Raw genomic sequence first — 19,316 nt, 5'->3', positions numbered from 1 at the left:
CGCTTGGTCATTGGATTGCAGGTACACGGGCGTCGAGTGTCGACGGAGAGTTGCCGTGGAGGAGCTCAGGCCGGGCGGCAGCTGTGGCGTCTACTCCTGGATCGAGGGCGCAAGCGGCGACGGAAGACGGGTTTCTTGGTTTGCGCCACAAAACCAAGGAGGCGGACGTCGGTTGAAGACGCCAAGTCGTGGAGGCATGGGCGTCGATCTCGGGACTGATGGAGGCGACGGGCGTCGACAGCGTCTAGGGCCTCGCCGCGGGCGAGGAGGTGACGGGCGTCGGGCGGCGTCTAGGGCCGTCAGGAGGCCGAGGCGGGAATGGCGTCTAAGGCCACGGCGTGGAGGCGGGAATCTTCCCGCACGTGAGGTTTTGGCGGTTTTCTCAAAACCGGCCACCTACCCGGGTTTCGCGGACCCTCCAAAACCGCGGACCGGATCTTCGTCGACGTGGTGGCATCGAAGCAAAGACTTCGAGTCGAAGAAAGAAGCTCCGCCGTCGATCGAGGGTGTACAGCGGGCTGCTGCAGACCCGACCGGTCTGACCGGTCCCCTGGACCTGTCTGACCGGTCTGGCCGCAGCAGCCGGGTATAAATACCCCCCACCAGCCCATGGGTGGGTGAGTCTCTTGAGTCTTTTATTTTCTCTGAGTTTTTCCTTCTCCCAGCCTCTGCTCTAGGTTAGGGCCAAGGACTCCAACGCTAAAAAGAGTTTAGATTATAGCTATTCTCTTCATTCTAGTGGGTGGATGATGGGCGGATGGCTCTAGCCTTTGTATAGGTGAATTCCACGGTGATTAATGGATGAAATTTGTTTGAGATTCACTTTGTGTGTGCTGAGCGTCTCGTCCTCCCCTTCTCTCTTGTGTTTTGGGTTTAATTCTCCTCTTTTGGTGTGTTTCTAGTTTGGAGGAGATCAACCCTTGAATTCGTGGTTTGATGGACTCTTTGTGACGATTCTAATCCTTCTAGCCGTGTGCTAAACCTACTGGAATCGAGAGTTCTCACGAATTGGCGATTTTGTGTTCTTGAGAAAACCCTGATCCTCTTTGATCTTTCCTCGATTTCTCTCGATCCGTGAATCTTTTGGGTGAGATCCCTTGGGGATATGTTCACGGGGTAGTTATGAAGCTTTCCTCCAAGTTTCGTTGGATTTGGACTTCGTTTGCTCGAGATTTGACATTTGGAGCTTTGTTGGCAGGCTGACTGGGAGAGACCGGTGTGACCGGTCTGTGCAACTGGTCTGACCGGTCTGCAGTTTGAATTTCCCAACCCAACCGGTCAGACCGGTCCAGTACACCGGTCAGACCGGTCTGTGTGTGTTGTGCTGCAATTTGTGAAGTTTCACTCGCTTTGCTTCCGCGCGCAACTTGGATCTTCTGCTTCGAGATAGCTGGTCCATAGCTATTCTCGCTGACCTGGGTTGGAAGGCTTGCGGTGATTTTGGGACATAGGCTGACGATTCGAATTTCGGAGAAATTTTGATCGGCTCCCATTCACCCCCCTCTGGTCGCCAGTTTCGGTCCCTAAATTGGTATCAGAGCTTGGTTAAGATTTTCAATACCTTAACCGGTTCGAAAACCACTTGGCGACCATGATGAGTCTTGGTAAGATCCCGGTGTTTTCCGGCGAGGACTATGCCTACTGGAAGGTTCGCATGAGAGCCTTCCTGCAAAGCATGGGAGCCGTGGTCTGGGAGATTACCACGAACCACCTTTACGAGGTGCTTGCTGTTCGGACCACGCCTCTTCAGGTGACCCAGCACGAGGCTAACGCCAAGGCCGTCAATGTCTTGTTCGCTGGCGTTTCTCGTGCAGAGTTCTCACGCGTCCAGGGTTTTCAGGAAGCCCAAAAAATTTTCACGTGTCTTGAGAACTACCACGAGGGTACACCTCAAGTGAAGGCCAGATTATTCGAGACTCACCGGCGTGAGTACGAGAACTTCACACAGGAGCCGGGTGAGAGCATTGACCTGATGTTCAGTCGTTTTCAGTCGATTGTGAACAATGTTAATGCGAACAGATCTGCTGGTGCCCTTGAGTACACAGAGCACGAGAAGGCCCTTAAGTTGCTTTACGCACTTGATCGCTCTGTGTGGGATCTCAAGGTGAACACCATCATTGAGTCTGCTGGTTATGAGACTCTGACGGTGAACGAGCTTTTCAGCAAGCTCAAGGCCACGGAGGTGGATAACCAGACATGAGCCAAGCTCAATGGTGCCCCTCCTTCCAAGAGCGTCGCTCTTGTGACTGGCTCAGGTGGTGGATCGGGCTCTAACGCTAACTCTGCTCTTGGTTTTTCTCTTGCCTCTTTACCTTCTGTTTCAGATGAGCAGCTAGAGACGCTGGGCGACGATGACTTGTGCCTCCTGATCAGCAAGTTCCAGCGCGTCTACCACAATAGGCAGAGGAAGAAGAACCCCGGGTGCTACAACTGTGGCGATCTGAATCACTTCGTCGCCGATTGCCCCAAGAAGTCCGGCGGTGGCCAGAACAACTCCTTCGACTACTACCGCCAACGCGACCGCGACGAGGGAGGCTTCAACAAGGAGCGTCGGCGCCACAAGCATCGCAGTCGTGACCGGGGAGGTTGCTTCGACAAGGAGTCGCTCAAGAAGCGCTTCCAGTACAAGGCCAAGAAGCGGGAGAAGGCCTTCCTAGCGCAGCTCAGCGACCTCGATAAGAGCTCCGACACCGACCGCTCTTCTTCACCGACCTCCGACGACGACGACAAGAATAAGAAGAAGCGGGACAAGGAAGCCACCGGCTTCATCGGCCTTTGCTTGGCGGCCGGTCGGCGCAAGAGCTTCTGCACCATGGCCGGCGAAGCCGATGGTGCTCGTGTGTCTTCGGGTGGACATGCTACACCGACGCACTCCGGCTCTTCTCCTGGATCCGAGAGCGATTCAGAGGTAAACTCCACGATCGACCTGCTTAATACAGAGGTTAGAGAGTTGTACGCTGCTCTCGACAACCAGAAGAGGCTGCTTAAGGAAGCAGCTAGAGAGCATAGAAAGCTTAGGGCTGAGCTGGCTTGTGCTAGGGAGAAATCTAGTGAGGATGAGTGCGCTGGCTGCATATCTCACATGAATGATCTTGTTGCTCTCCGTGCCAAGCATGATGAGAACGTCGCAAATTTAGATGTTGCTAAGACTTCGCTTTCTGACGTGTCTCACGAGCTCGCTAAGGCCAAGCATGAACTAGAACTGGTTAAGGACGCTCCGATTGTTAGCGATGTGCTTGAATGTGATGAGTGTCCTATCGTTAAGTCCGATCTAGCTTCGTTGCAGTCCAAGTTTGCTACTGTTGTGTGCGAGCTAGAAGAGATGAAGTCTAAGCCAGTTTTGCTTGGTGCTTGTAAGCTTTGTCCCACGCTTAGGTTGGAGCTAGAGGAGAAGAACGCTTTGATCAAGTCTTTTGGAAAGACTAAGGTCGTTGAGTCTAGCCCACCTGTTGACTGATCTGTTTGCCCTGGTTTGATTGCTGATCTGGATAATCTTGCGGTAGAGAAAGTCAACTTGGAGAATGAGAATACCTATCTTAGGGCGATTCTGAATTGGGTCTCTAGCAGTGAGCCGCAGTTGGGCATGATGATTAAGCAGTTCAAGCATGGTGATGGGTTTGGGGTCGGTTACACATACACGAAGTCAGACTTTGACAGGTTGTATGGTAAGATTGGCAAGGCTGCTGGAAACACTGCTAGCACGAGCACGCAGCCTTCGCTTGTCGACCCCATGGATGGTGTGCTGAAAGAACCACAAAAAGCACCTCCACAGAAGCAGGTTTGGGTTCCAAAGCCCAATGAGCTGAGGAACCCCCTCGACACGCTCCCTGCTGCCACAGCCCAGGTTGCCCAGAAGAAGAGGGCTGCTCCTCCCCGTCCGCAGGCTAGGCCTCCACCTCCCAAGCGTGAGGTAAGGTACCACTGCGAGTTCTGTGACAGGGAAGGTCACCTGGAGGAGTTTTGCTTCAGGAGGAAGCGGGCTGTGAGGAGAGAGTAGGAGAGACAGAATGCGGACATGTACTCTGCTCGGGTGCATGGTCCTTCTCGGCATGGTGATAGGAGAGATACTAGGGCGCGCCGTGTAGGTGGAGGTCAGGGAGACGGTAGTGGTTACCGGGCTCCAGTGGGTGGTCGCTTTGCCGGTCGTGCTCCTGGTCGTTTTCAGTACGGCTATGGACCACGGGACCGAGGCTTTGGAGGAGGTTTTGAGGCTCCACGCTTTCCTCGCGGTAGTGTTCGTCAGTCACGCGGTAGACGGGGCGGGGGATACGCTTTGTCTGGTTTTGCTAACCCTTCTGTAGAGCAAATGGCTCGACACTGGTTTGCTTCTCACTTTCCTAACCCCAGTGTTGAGACATTTGCTCACCCTTTGTCTCACTACTGATGTGCAGGTCGGAGGCTTGGAGAACAGGTGGATCATGGACTCCGGTTGTTCATGCCACATGACCAGAAATGACAAATGGTTCTCCAGCCTCACCCCAATGCGCTCAAAGGAATACATTGTGTTCGGGGATAATGGAAGAGGAAAGGTACGTGGACTTGGCGCTGTTCGAGTTTCTGATCGCTTTACCCTGAGAGAAGTTGCTTTGGTTTCAAATCTTGGCTTTAATTTGCTCTCTGTTTCGCAACTTCTTGATGAGGGGTTTGAGGTTCGCTTCAAGGAGGGTTGCTCACGTGTTTTGGATTCCAGGGGAGATTTGGTTTGCCGGATTACACCTCGCGATCGGGTTTTCTTGGTTGACTTCTCTGGAACTCCTTTTGGCCCTTCTCATTGCTTGTTGGCTGGTCCTTCTTCTGATTTGTGGAAGTGGCATAGGAGACTGGGACATTTGAGCTTTGACTTGTTGTCGAGACTGAGCTCACTTGGCCTGATCCGAGGATTGCCCAAATTGAAGTTTGAAAAGGACCTTGTTTGCCATCCGTGTCACCACGGGAAGATGATTGCCACTTCACATCCGCTTGTTAATCAGGTGATGACCTCTCACCCTGGAGAGTTGCTACACATGGACACTGTCAGTCCTTCTCGGGTGATGTCTGTTGGTGGGAAGTGGTACGTTCTTGTAATCGTGGACGACTTTTCTCGCTATTCTTAGGTCTTTTTCATGAGAACCAAGGATGAGGCTTTTGAGTTTGTTCGAGACTTGATCTTGAGGTTGAAAAATGAGCTACCCCAGGCCATGCGAGCGATTCGCAGTGATAATGGCAAAGAATTCAAAAACGCTCGTTTTGACGCCTTTTGCAGTGATCAAGGGCTCGAACACCAGTATTCTTCTCCCTACACTCCACAGCAGAATGGAGTTGTAGAGCGGAAGAATCGGACGCTGGTTGAGATGGCGAGGACGATGCTCGATGAGCATAGGACTCCTCGCAAATACTGGGCTGAGGCGGTTAACACCGCTTGTTACGTGTCCAACCGCATTTTCTTGCGTGCTTTCATGCACAGTACTTCTTATGAGTTGCGGTTTGGACGCCAGCCCCGTGTTGACCATCTCAGAGTTTTCGGTTGCCGGTGCTTTGTGCTGAAAGATGGAAATCTTGATAAATTTGAGTCTCGCTCATCTGACGGTATTTTTCTCGGTTATGCTTTTCACTCTAGAGCGTACCGTGTGCTGATTATTGATACTAACATCGTCAGAGAGACTTATGAAGTCACTTTCGACGAGACTGCACCGTGCAATTCTTCTGTCTTTGAAGTTGCAGGAGATGATGAGCTCGGCACCTCCATCTTTGAAGATGAGGAAGAAGAAGCAGCAGATGGCGACGCTGAGGCTACCACTCGTGCTGTGGACCCAGCTATCTCTGCCACGAGCTCGGATGATGACGACGGCCCCGACCCGACTACGTCTACTTCCCGGGGGCTGTTCGAGGAGGTGACTCAGGCTTCACCAGCTGCACCTGAGGAGGCACCAGCTTTGGTTGAGGAGGAGGCGACTTCGACACGAGAAGCACCTCGACACATTCAGTGTCGCCATCCACCTCAACAGATGCTAGGTGATCTCAACGAGTGAGTCACCAGGTCCAAGGTAACAAGTATCGCTGGCTTTGCTCATTCAGCGTTTGTTGCCTCTTTTGATCCAAGGATATTGGACACGCTCTTTCTGATTCTAATTGGGTCAATGCCATGCATGAGGAACTTGAAAATTTTGAAAGAAAACAAGTTTGGGTTTTAGTCGAGCCTCCACCTGCTTGTAATCCCATCGGAACGAAGTGGATTTTCAAAAACAAGCAGGGTGACGCAACCGGACATCCAATTCGGGCGTCTTCCTCTGCGCGCGGTATCAAGCTTCGCCGCGCACCTCCCACAGGCAGGTGGTGAAACGCATTTTCAGGTATCTGAAATTCACCCCTGAATTTGGTCTTTGGTATTCTGCGGATTCTTCTCTCGTTTTGGTGGGCTTTTCTGATGCCGATTTCGGTGGGTGTCGGTTGGATCGCAAGTCGACATCCGGCACTTGTCAATTTCTCGGTACATCTTTGGTGTCTTGGTCCTCTCGCAAGCAGGCTAGTGTAGCGCTTTCTTCCACAGAAGCTGAGTATGTTGCCGCTGCTAGCTGCTGCTCCCAGATACTTTGGATGAAACAAACCGTGCAGGATTATGGCTTGAGTTTCGGTAGGGTTCCCATCTTTGTAGACAACATGTCAGCCATTAGCATTGCAAAGAACCCTGTCCTACACTCCAGAACCAAGCACATAGACATCTGATTCCATTTCCTGCGAGACAACCATGAGAGAGGACACATAGACCTGATCCATGTCCCTTCAGAGAGGCAAACCGCAGATATCCTCACCAAACCACTAGAGCAGGGCACCTTTGCTCGCTTGCGAGGGGAGCTTGGAGTTTGTTACCCCTTTTGATCGCTGATTTTTGTTTTGGTTAGCTTGGTAGGACTTTGTTTTGCTTCTCTTTGTTTTCAAGGTTTGGTAGTTGCATTGTGCATATGCATTGTATATGTTTGCATTTTGCATTGTCTCACTTGCACTAGCATTCTTGTATACATTGTTATGATCTTCTAGTGCCTGCTAGTGTGAGTTGATAAACTTGATCATGTATAGCTTGCTCCATTGTGTATATGACATCATCTGAGTTAAGCTATTTTAATTTGAAAATCTGAAAACATGATCACCCTGTCTTGGCTACTAGCATGTTAGGGCGTGTTGATATGCTTTGCTATCTTATTCATGCTAGTGTGGCTTTTTGTTCAGCAATTCATACTTGAAATGATCTAAATCTGTTAAAATTGCTTGAACTGTTCTTGAAATGGATTGAAAAGATCCAGGTGGGATTGCTTGTTGCACTGATCGAGCTTTCGGGACGGCTCACTTTGCACTTGTGAGAACCCGAACAAGGCTGTGCATGACTGAAACGAGTGCTTTAAGCTTTTGATTGTCTCTTGGCATAGGCATGGTCTTGTTGCTAAGTAAAGCATGACAAGCTTTCAACCCCTGGCATTAAGAATTGCTTGATATAAATTTGATTGAAAAATGAATGTTGGCAACTTGGTTTGGCTGGTTTGGCTCACCTGTATGAGTTTGAGTAGCACTGCTTTTCATTCCCTACTTGTTAGTGCTAGATCATGGGTGATGCTTTTATTTCTCCTAAACTGAACTTGCCTAGCTCTAGACTGATATGATATACCCTGTTGAGCTAGATGCAGGTCTTGTTTATGGATGCACACATGCTTGTGACTAGATGTTGCTCATATCATTGTATCCCTGAATGCTTTCACTTACACCTCCTGCATTGCATTCATTGCATAGCATCTGTTCAGGGGGAGTTTCAGCTTCAGGGGGAGCTTTAGGTCTTTTTTTGGCTTGATGTGTGCATGTGCCAACAAGGGGGAGAATTTTGAGAGAAGTGATCGAACAAGGGGGAGACTTGTTTGATTTTTGAAAAACTTGTTGTGCACAGGGATTTGAGAGTGCATCATTTTGGGAGAGTTGCACTTGTGAGAGGGAAAAACTTTGCTTGGGGAGTTTCTGCTTTGGTTTGGCTCCTGGTTTTCCTCGTTTTCCCTCTGCTTATTGCATGACTGCGTCGAGCATTACCTCTGTCTTTGAGGAGTCATGTTTCGGCTTTTGATCGATTGCGTCGAGCCGTTGCCCTTGTCTTAGGGGATCGATCTCTACTTGAGTAAGTGACTGTTTCTGCTTTTCTGAGCTTTGTGTCACTTGCTTGAGTTCTTCACTTTCTTGCTTTTCTTTTTATCACTTCTCTGCTTTCAGGTGGTGTGTTGACAATGCACTCATCAAGGGGGAGATTGAGGAACGAGAGTACTCTATCCTGCCTGTGATGAGTGAATTGTCAACCGTGCGGTGTGATCATGCGCTTGGTCTTTGGATTGCAGGTACACGGGCGTCGAGTGTCGACGGAGAGTTGCCGTGGAGGAGCTCAGGCCGGGTGGTAGCTGTGGCGTCCACTCCTGGATCGAGGGCGCAAGCGGCGACAAAAGGCAGGTTTCTTGGTTTGCGCCACAAAACCAAGGAGGCGGACAGCGGTTGAAGACGCCAAGTCGTGGAGGCACGGGCGTCGGTCTCGGGACTGACGGAGGCGACGGGCGTCGACAGCGTCTAGGGCCTCGCTGCGGGCGAAGAGGTGACGGGCGTCGGGCGGTGTCTAGGGCCATCAGGAGGCCGAGGCGGGAACGGCGTCTAGGGCCACGGCGTGGAGGCGGGAATCTTCCCGCGCGTGAGGTTTTGGCGGTTTTCTCAAAACCGGCAACCTACCCGGGTTTCGCGGACACTCCAAAACCGCGGACCGGATCTTCGTCGACGTGGCGGCATCGCAGCAAAGACTTCGAGTCGAAGAAAGAAGCTCCACCGTCGATCGAGGGTGTACAGCGGGCTGCTGCAGACCCGACCGGTCTGACCGGTCCCCTGGACCTGTCTGACCGGTCTGGCCGCAGCAGCCGGGTATAAATACCCCCCACCAGCCTGTGGGTGGGTGAGTCTCTCGAGTCTTTTGTTTTCTCTGAGTTTTTCCTTCTCCCAGCCTCTGCTCTAGGTTAGGGCCAAGGACTCCAACGCAAAAGAGAGTTTAAATTATAGCTATTCTCTTCATTCTAGTGGGTGGATGATGGGCGGATGGCTCTAGCCTTTGTATAGGTGAATTCCTCGGTGATTAATGGATGAAATTTGTTTGAGATTCACTTTGTGTGTGCTGAGCGTCTCGTCCTCCCCTTCTCTCTTGCGTTTTGGGTTTAATTCTCCTCTTTTGGTGTGTTTCTAGTTTGGAGGAGATCAACCCTTGAATTCGTGGTTTGATGGACTCTTTGTGACGATTCTAATCCTTCTAGCCGTGTGCTAAACCTACTGGAATCGAGAGTTCTCACGAATTGGCGATATTGTGTTCTTGAGAAAACCCCGATCCTCTTTGATCTTTCCTCGATTTCTCTCGATCCGTGAATCTTTTGGGTGAGATCCCTTGGGGATATGTTCACGGGGTAGTTACGAAGCTTTCCTCCAAGTTTCGTTGGATTTGGACTTCGTTTGCTCGAGATTTGACATTTGGAGCTTTGTTGGCGGGCTGACTGGGAGAGACCGCTCTAACCGGTCTGTGCAACCGGTCTGACCGGTCTGCAGTTTGAATTTCCCAGCCCGACCGGTCAGACTGGTCTGTGTGTGCTGTGCTGCAATTTGTGAAGTTTCACTCGCTTTGCTTCCGCGCCGTAACCTGGGTCTTCTGCTTTGAGATAGTTGGTCCATAGCTATTCTCGCTGACCTGGGTTGGAGGGCTTGCGGTGATTTTGGGACATAGGCCGACGATTCGAATTTCGGAGAAATTTTGATCAGCTCCCATTCACCCCCCCCCCCTCTGGTCGCCAGTTTCGGTCCCTCACAGTCGCGCCGCCAACAGGCAGGAGTAGGCGTTGAGCGCCAACTTGGACACTACATAGTGCGTCCACACCTTGGGCCACCCGTGCCTGCGCCAGGTGCCGTCTCTGACCTCTGCCATCAGCGTTAAGTTCGCCAACCGCACTGTCAAGGTTCGTCGATTCTACCATTTTACCCTTTTTGCTCTTATTTTTTTGTTCTATTCATGGACTGGACTGAAATTGTTTGAGAGGTCGTTCTTGACTTGCGACACCTTGGGAATTAATACTGTTAGAATCTCATGAAATATATTGATTCCACAAAATTTGATAGTCAATTTGACAACCGCATCAGTGCAGCACACAACCAGCATCTAGTCTGATACCACAAAATCAAGTTAACATGCTGCAGGCCAACTTCCTACTGATCGCCTAGAGGCGTTGGCAGTTACAGCAGGAGCCTTGCAGCTTCCTCTTTCTGCACAACTGAACATATCAATTTCTATCCTCTCATGATCCCTCTCGAGTCATTAGTGATTTTAGTTATACAATATGTTAGTTTATAGATATGTTTAGTTGTTCACTAATTTAATAATCAATCCAAGCTTGTTGGAACTATTACTATAAAAATGAAGACTTCCTGATAAGTAATCAGTGTATTATATTCTTTTTAATTTTTTGATGTGATTTCAAAATGTTTTTGCACATAATTGATTAATCTTTTTAACTTCCCGCAACAAGGTGGAAGTGGAGAGGAGGATGGATGTGCCACACCTCCAAGTGGTAGAAAGCGAAAGAAAACTCCTCGGCCAACCGGTACTCCGCTAGTTGGAGTAGAGATCAATATCAATGCTCTAGAAGTTGAACAAGTTCAGGCCAGCAGTGGAGTACAACCAAATGGTGATAGTGAGGTTGTTGGTGATGGCGAGGATCGAGACATCGGTGATGGTTGGGAGGATGAGGACTTTGGAAATGGTTGGGAGGATGAGATGGATGAAGAAGATAAGGCTGGATGTGTTGAGGGTCAAATTGAACCAAGAATGACTAGTGGTTTCTTACATGGTGAGGAAAATAGGCAATTCAGATCCAAGATTCGGAGTGAGTTAATCCGTGTGACTAGTATTGTTACAAAAGGTCAATGTAATCACGTCAGTGCTGAGATCAGTGCTAAGCGAGGTTCAAGAACCAACGCTATGATCACTCATATGAAGAGATGCAAGGTTAGAAAAAGTGTGACAAATATGGCCTATCAATTTAGGTCAACTGTTATGTCTCTTGAAGGAGTTTTTTTGGACAGCTGGAGGTTCAGTCAAAAAGTGTCTAGGAAAGAGTTAACCCAGATGATCTCGCTTCACGGGCTACTACTATCCATTGTTGACTATATATGAAGGTTTTTGAAGGTTTGTCTCTAGCCTCAATCCTATTTTTAGAATGATTTGAAGAAGGATCATTTCAGTTGAATGTTGGAAAGCTTTTGAAGAGCAAAAAAAAACTTCGAGATGTTAACAAAAGTCAAGTTTCTTTCACAATGGACATGTGGACGTCTAACCAGACAATTGGATATATGTGCATCACATGTCACTTTTAGATGATGATCGGAAGATTCACAAGAGAATTGTCAAGTTCGCTTTCATGAAAACACCACACACAAGTATTGCAATGTTCAGTGAAGTCCTCAAGTTTATTCAAGAATGGAACATTGAAGATAAGTTGTTTGCAATAATCTTGGACAATGCTAGCAACAATAATGCAATGGTCAAGCTCTTGTGAAGTAATCTGCTAGAGAAATAAAAGTTGTGTGGGAAAGGAAAGTTATTTCATCATCGATGTGCTGCCCACATTAATAAGATGAGGAAAATCAAAAGAAATATAACACATTTCAGAGCAAATAAACTATAGCAACCATTTGACTTATCCAAAACTATCCATTGATAATCGGTGCCCCTAACCTTAACACCGACTTTTTTGCGAACCCTGTACCCACACTACACCGATGAGACTTCATCTAGACACCAACACAGGAGACCAACTCTATACAAAATAATTCAATTCTTCATTCACTAGAACTTGGTACAACAAAAGACTCTTACTCTTTCTGTGGCTACACTACTAAGGCAAGAGGGGTGGGCAGCACCTCCATTTGTAGGTGCTCATGGGTGTTGTGGTGTTGCCATGTGCCAACATCCACACTCTTCTTTGCCAAATATTTATCTCTAGAATTTTGCTCATCCTTATCGAACCTTGCAAAATATCTACTTTTAGAGAATTATTTTCTTGCTATGAAGCTACACTGAAGAAGGTTGCTACATTGAAGAAGGTTTTGTTGGAACTGTTCAGGAATTACTCTGAAGTGAGTATTGGTAGTCAAGATATGGAAGCACAAAAAATTCTTGCACCTCAAGTAGTTACAAATGCAAGTGGTAGGTATGTTGATTGGGATCACCACATGAGCCAAAGTGTGCCCTCAGCAAGTGAAGTACCATATGAAATTGAAGCTTATTTAACGAAGCCTCCAATCTCTCGAAGTTAAACTTTTGAAATACTTGCTTGGTGGAAGAGTAACTCAGTTGAGTATCCCACTCTTTCTCATATGGCTTGTGATGTCTTAGCTATTCCTGCACCAACAATCGCATCTGAGTCAGCTTTGAATACCGGAAGAAGAAGAATATCAGATTTTCAAAGTCGAATAACTTGAAAAACCGTGGAAGCACTGATATGCTTGCAAGATTGGATGCGGGCCTAGGGTACACTCTCTTTCCGGTTCTCAATTTTGTATGATTTGGAATAATTTTTTTTAGATCTGATGTTAATCTAATTTTGATAGGTTATTTTGCATGGAAGGGATTGGGGATTTCGATGAGTTACCTTATCAAGAAGAATGACTTTCTTAAAGGTAGTAAGTTTTGAAACATTTGTGACCATCTATGGGGTTATGGGGACCTGTTCTGGACATGTTGCAGCTTGCACAAGTAGTGTTTGTTAAACATGTCATTTGGGAATTAAAAGCCTATTCATTTAGCTCTAGTGGTCTACTATTATTTCTTATGGTGTTGTATTGATTTTTGTGGTCCTGAATCCTGATTATAGCCTACAATCTAGAACTACAATACTCCGAGTCATGCTTTTATCATTCTTCCTTTTTGTACCTACAACTAAAATAATTGAAACTTTAATTTTTCAGTTCAGTTTTGAGTATGCTCGATTTATAGCCTACAGTTCTGTTCTGTTTTGAAAAGTGCTCTGTCTTTGTATTTCTGTATTAGATAAAATGCATATGGCAACATCATCCTAGGGATGATTTATTTTGACAACAATTGTCTGCTCGTCATGAGGGTTCGTCGAGATAGTTTGAAAATTCTGCATGACAACTTTGTTGGTTTCTTGGGTAGCACCAATTTATTGACTTATTTTCACTTTATTGATTGATGCATTGTCTTTACATTTCTGTAACTCAGGTACACTTCTCCAGTTTTATTTTGTGACTAATAATCATAGACTGATTAGGATGATCTGTTTGCTTGTTGCAGTACTTCATACACAACCTCTTCCTATTGGAGTTTCAACGTCTGCTACTTGCCATGGCTACAGGAACATTGAATGCCGCAAATATGTGTAGAGTAATTTGAACAAGAACATAAGTTATCATAAATGTATTTGACCTCTTAGGATAATCTGTTGAGCTGATTCTGTAAATAATAGTTTAATTTGGTTCATCACGTCATTCTACTGGATCAAGATTGTGATGGTGTTTTACATGCTTATTGACATGCTTATTTGGAGTCTGTTACTGCAAGCTTGCAACAATTACGATGTGCCTAGAGGTGCTAATTAATAAATGTATTTTACATGGTTGCTTAGTTGCTTGGAGTTGGTGAGCAAGACGGGCTTGCCTGCTTGCTTGGGATGCCAGGACGTGCAGCCGTAATAGCACAAAGAAGGCTGGTTCGACCCATACTATCCAGTGGAGCATATGGACCCATCAACCATGGATCCATACTATCGTGCCTCACTACATGTTGTACGGATTGATGGTTCAATTCCGGTTCGCACCATGGATCAACCATCCTCATCAGTAAGTTTAGCGTACCCCATTAGCACTCCCGTTTGGATGAGCTAATACTAAAGTTTAGCACTTTAGTCCATTAGCACTCCTGAGAGATTCTTTAGCCGGCGACGCAATGAAAGCGATCGGGTGCTCTAGCCTAAGAGAGGAAGGAGGTGAATTAGTCACTATTAAAAACCTTAACATATGGCTCCAACTAGTTTGCACAAAACTTAAACTAAAATAAGCTATCTAGATATGCAAATACGGTTCACCTTAGTGTAAAACCCTCATCCCAAAAGAGTTTAGCAACCTATTGCCAATCCTATCAAGATACTACTCTATGAAAGTAAAGGCACACAAATTGCAATATGAAATGCGGAAGCTAAAGGAGAGGAATGAGAGGAAGCGAACTCTCGACACGAGAATTTATCTCGTGGTTCGGATTGCCACAAAGGCGCCCCTACGTCCACGTTGTTGAAGCACTCACGAAGAGTATCGCTTCCCGGCAATCAAGTCTCTTCCGTGAACACAATCACAGTCACCTTGATCCCGATCTTCACTAAGGGAGATTGCCCACGAAGGAGGGGTCTCCGTCCCCCGCACAATGTCGTCGACGCCGCTCCACACCAAGCCGGAGGGTCGTTGACGTGTCGGCGAGCCACCAAAGCTCCAAGGAGGCCGGCGCACCGAGATACAACTTTGGTTCACACTAGAACCACAACACAAGGATCTAAACCTTGCTTGATCACTCACTCAAGAGTTAATCTAGTACTAACACTCACAAAGCTTGTGCTAAGGACTAAGGATTTAATCTTTATGCTCTTGGATGGCTTGGAGGTGTTCTTGGGTGTGAGTGGGATGTCCAGCAACTCCAGCAATCTTCAAATGGATGGGGGAACACATATATATAGGCCACCAACTCAAACTAGCCGTTTGTAGCCGTTAGCAGTTTTTCTGCGTGGGCATCGGAACTTCCGGTGCTTTTGCATCGATTCTTCCGGTCACTCACAGGCTGAAACTAGCTGTTGGCTTCTCTGACACTTCTGCAGCTTTGGCACCTATCGGTTGAACCGATGCTGTGGTGTCGGTTCAACCGATGACTCTTGATCATCTTGTAGCCGTTGCCTTTACTGACGTCATTGTTCTGACGCCTTGCTCCGATGCACCACCGGTTCAACCGGTGCTGAAGGCGTGGCTCCTGCTCGCTTGACATCGTCTCTGGAACATGGTACGCTGAATGCACCGATGCTTATCTTGAAGACATCGGTTCAACCGGTGCTTCACTTGATCTTCCTTTGATCTCCATTTGGTGCTCAGACTTGTACCAAAGCGAGGGCGTCGGATCTTCCGATAACCATCGGATGCACCGATAATTAGGCATCGGTTCTTCCGGTGCTACTAGTTTCTGCAGAACTCGTACAATTCAATGTTTCTTTGAGTTCTTTCTTCGTGTTTTGTTTTGTATAGTCTTTTTACTTCGTCTCTAGGATCTAAAAATGTTCACTTAACAAAACTATTAGTCTCATTGATTGTGTTGTCATATAATCACCAAAATCACTCGAAATGACATAAATGATGCATTGTTCGTTACACGCAAGCGAACTCCGTTTACCAAACAGAGCAAAAGAAGACCTGACGAACGGGTAGGTGGCGCGCTCCATCACAGAGCTGAGCTGCTGAGTGAGGGCGCATGCACTTGCCTGCAATCGCTTGCCCTCGCGCGGCCACAACAGGCGCGCGATAGAGCTGCAGGGACGGTCTTGTTCTTCTGCGGCTCTGTACTTCCAAACTCTGATGGTCCTTACTGATTGTAATGTGCGCACAGGATGGTTTGGGCCTGGGGATCAATCGAGGTACGGTAGGTAGCATGTGCCACTAGCTAGCGTACTTATGTATGCGTGCATGATGCATCATGCCTTCTTGTCATTTTTTCCCCTTCTCTGTTCTGAATTCTATCTGTGCCTGCAAATAAAGCTGGTGCGCCTGTAATCATCATCTCATCACCAATGGACAGATTTGGGGAGGATTAGAGGGAAATTAAGATGGTGTTGTGCGCGGCCTGGTTTCTACTCCTCTCGTACAGTTTTTAGCTCGTCTTACTTGCAGGCTAAGCCAGCGTAAAGAAGAGCAATCTTGTGCTGTGACACTGAGGCTGCAGGCTGCCTCCTTTAGGTGGTGGTGGTTTTTCTCTTTTTTTTTCGGCGCTGTTTTTACCCATCAGGGCAGATCCTTCTCTTCTTTATGGCAAAAGAGACCGGCAGACCGCCTTTGTCAAGCCATGCTGACTCACGGACACTTTTTAACTACGTAGGAATGGACGGAAATGAAAAGATCCAAAAAGCCCTTTCCACAACCTTCTCTCCTTCTCTCTCTGCGTTTGTGCGATCTGATGCTTTTCATCCGAAAACTTTTGGTAAAATAGGTCGTAAAGAAGACCACAGCGCCGTTATCCAACAGCAGGACGGGTAGCTTCACGCTCCCTTTCCTTTCGTTCCCCGCCATTTAACATTGTTCGACGTTCACTCGATCCTCTGAGCTAATATACAGTACTACTGATTTAGCGGAAAGCACAGACGGACATGCTTTGAATTAATGTGCTCTCGCTCTGACGAAAAGCAAGCTTAACAATTCGAAGATGGAATGTGTCCGTACATGGTGTCTCCGATTAGCTCGCGGAGGCGCGTCAGAATGGCCTGATTAGTTGGGGGGACAGGCGTCCATGGTGGTGCCACTGGCATAGGGCACGGGGCATGAGGACGCAGGGCGGTCGGTGGAGATCCACCCTCCAGGGAGATAAGGAACGGAGGGCGCGCGCCGGCCCGGCCGAGCGCAACCTCCGCGGGCGTCGTCGCCGTGTCGTGCGCCCCCTGCCTGTTCTTGCTAGCTTCTTGGCCCAGCCGCGCCTGAGGCGACGTCGCAACCGTCGACGACCCGTCACCAACCCTCCCCACTCCGTGCGGCCGGCTGCGCTGCCCCAGGCCGCCGTAGCGCCGAGATGGGAGAAGGGGGGATGCCCGGTACGGTGCGATCATCCCCTGCACACCGGAACGGAGCTCGATCGTTCGGCCTCATATATTAACCAACCAGACTTGTTTTGATCAAGCGTGCGGACATGGGTCAATGGCAGAAAGAATCTTTGGGTCAGCTGGTAGTCTCTCTCGATCGATGGGCACATGCCAAAAGGTCCCAGCGCAAGGATCGTCCCCAGTTGACCAACTGTGGTGGAGTGAAGCTCGAGCACCCGCGAGCTCATCAGTAACTCAGTAATCAGTAGTAGGCAACCTCCAAATTAATTAAATCCTCCGTGCAAGGATCTCGAAGCAGATGCACATGCTGACATGCTCTAGGTGGTAGGCAAGCTCCAATCCTCCATGGTCGATGAAAGGACAAGGGGGGCCCGGGAGGAAGCCGAAGAATCTTCGTGAGGTGCGCTGTATCTTTCATCGCCCCCATCCCAGAACAAGAGCCGTTTTTTTTAAGAAAAAAAATAATGGGAGCAAGCACACCGCACCGCCCTCTAGTTTAGTCGAGTTGTTGGAGTAATTAAAAGGCCACCCCCACTCGCGCCACACTCTGGCCTCCCACTGCCCACATGCGCGCACAGTCCACTCTCCACTCCTACCCAGCTGCTTTTCCGGCGAGCAGCAGAGCTGAGCTCCGTCGCCAGTAGCCTCAGACCAGCGCCGAACTCAACTAGCTAGCCGCCGCCACCGGTAGGTTAGGTCGCGCGCCATGAGCAAGGAGAAGCACCACCGCGACTGGATCCTCCGGCGCTGCTGCGGCGCCTTCTGCGCCTGCTTCCTCACGCTCGCCGCCGTGGTGGGCTTCATCGTGCTCGTCATCTACCTGGCGCTCCACCCCTCCAAGCCCTCCTTCTACCTCCAGGACGTGCAGCTCCGCTCCATCGACCTCAGCGACCCCGCGCTCTCCCTCAACCTCCAGGTCCGATCCTCCGTTCTCGATCGCATTGTACTATTATATTTGGGGGCGGGCGGCCCGCGGCCGGCCGGCACGCCCAATTCCGTGACCGGCGGCGGCGGCGGCGACGACGACGAGCTTTTTCTTAACCGAAAGCTTGGTATAATGCATGGCAGGTGACGATCGCGTCGCGCAACCCGAACGAGCGCGTGGGCGTCTACTACATGAGCCTGGACGCGTTCGCGACGTACCGGGACGAGCCGGTGACGGTGGCGGTGGCGCTGCCGGCCATCTACCAGGGCCACAAGGACGCGTCGGTGTGGTCGCCGGTGCTGGCGGGGGAGTCGGTGCCGGTGTCGGGGGGCGCGGCGGACGCCATGCGGCAGGACATCGCGGCCGGGTACGTGCTGCTCCACGTCCGGGTGGAGGGGCGCGTCAAGTGGAAGGTCGGCAGCTGGGTCTCGGGCGGGTACCACCTCTCCGTCAACTGCCCCGCGCTGCTCGCCACCTCGGGCGGCGCCGCCGCCGGCGGGGCCTTCGCCTTCAGCGCCGCGGCCGGCGGCGCCGTCCCCGCCGGCGTCAACACCACAGTCTCGCTCAAGTTCACGCACCCCGCCGACTGCACCGTCGACGTGTGATGCATGACCTCTGACGACGGCCGGGCGACGGGCGTCCGTTCGCTCAGTCGCCGTTCGTGCGTACGATGACCCGTCGCTCGCGCGTAGCTATCGACGATGCAGCAACCAGCAATCTTGTAGCAGTTGAAAATTAATGTTCCTCTCCTTAATTGTTATTTCCCAACCCTTTTTTCCCCCGAACCTGTGCAGAATAAATTATTAAAGCTAGTACTCTACATGAACGCACTCTGTCTCGTAGATTTGCAATTTATAATCATGTAATATTTCCAACGAAATAGAATTAATTTATTGTTGATGAGCTGTGCGTAACATTTATATATCGTAACATGGCATGTCCGGGGATGAACGATCGAGACGCGGCTTTGAGTTTGAGCACGAGAGAGATTGACGCAGCAGCCAGCATCTACGTGTGCCGCTTTCCGGTGCCCGTACAAACACGATTTGCTGAAAAGGGAGCGTGCCGGGAACAGCCGGGCGGGTGGATTGGAGAGGCGGAGGAGAGCGACGCGCCACCAGCTAACGAAACTAGCTACTACTAGTAGGAGTACATGCCAAGGTCGACCGGGGCAGTTTGGCCGCGCGTCACGTCAGGGTTGTGCGCAGTGTACAAATCAGGCGTGCAGCAGCACGCGTACCCACCAGTCCACCACCACTCGTATTATGAGCTTGAAAACTCAGCTCGCGCCGACACTGGCACGTACTACTGCTGCTGGGGTCGCGTTTCGCGTGGCAGCCGTGCCGCGCCTGAGACCGATATGTCGACGCCGCGCGCACGAAGCGGACAGACCCTCCGCGCGCGCTCCACGCAAAAAGCCACGGGGCAGAATCGCCGCCGGCAGCGGCGCCCGGCCCGGGGAGTGGCACGGCGAGAGGCCGGTCGGCGAGCAGTCACCGGACCGGACCGGA

The 19,316-nt window shown here is 49.7% G+C and overlaps 1 protein-coding gene across 1 annotated transcript; it reads left to right on the top strand.

The window, feature by feature from the left end:
* Window positions 1-17,361: 17,361 nt before the first annotated feature.
* LOC120640947 (NDR1/HIN1-like protein 12) lies at window positions 17,362-18,705 on the top strand. The gene is made up of 2 exons (XM_039916888.1): window positions 17,362-17,796; window positions 17,949-18,705. Exons 1-2 carry the CDS (start codon window positions 17,587-17,589, stop codon window positions 18,408-18,410), a joined length of 672 nt encoding a protein of 223 aa, XP_039772822.1. The 5' UTR covers window positions 17,362-17,586; the 3' UTR covers window positions 18,411-18,705.
* The last annotated feature ends 611 nt before the right edge of the window (window positions 18,706-19,316 follow it).

The sequence above is a fragment of the Panicum virgatum genome, chromosome 7K, assembly GCF_016808335.1.
Source record: "Panicum virgatum strain AP13 chromosome 7K, P.virgatum_v5, whole genome shotgun sequence".
NCBI lineage: Eukaryota > Viridiplantae > Streptophyta > Magnoliopsida > Poales > Poaceae > Panicum > Panicum virgatum.
This window is presented reverse-complemented; position numbering and strand designations above follow the sequence as displayed.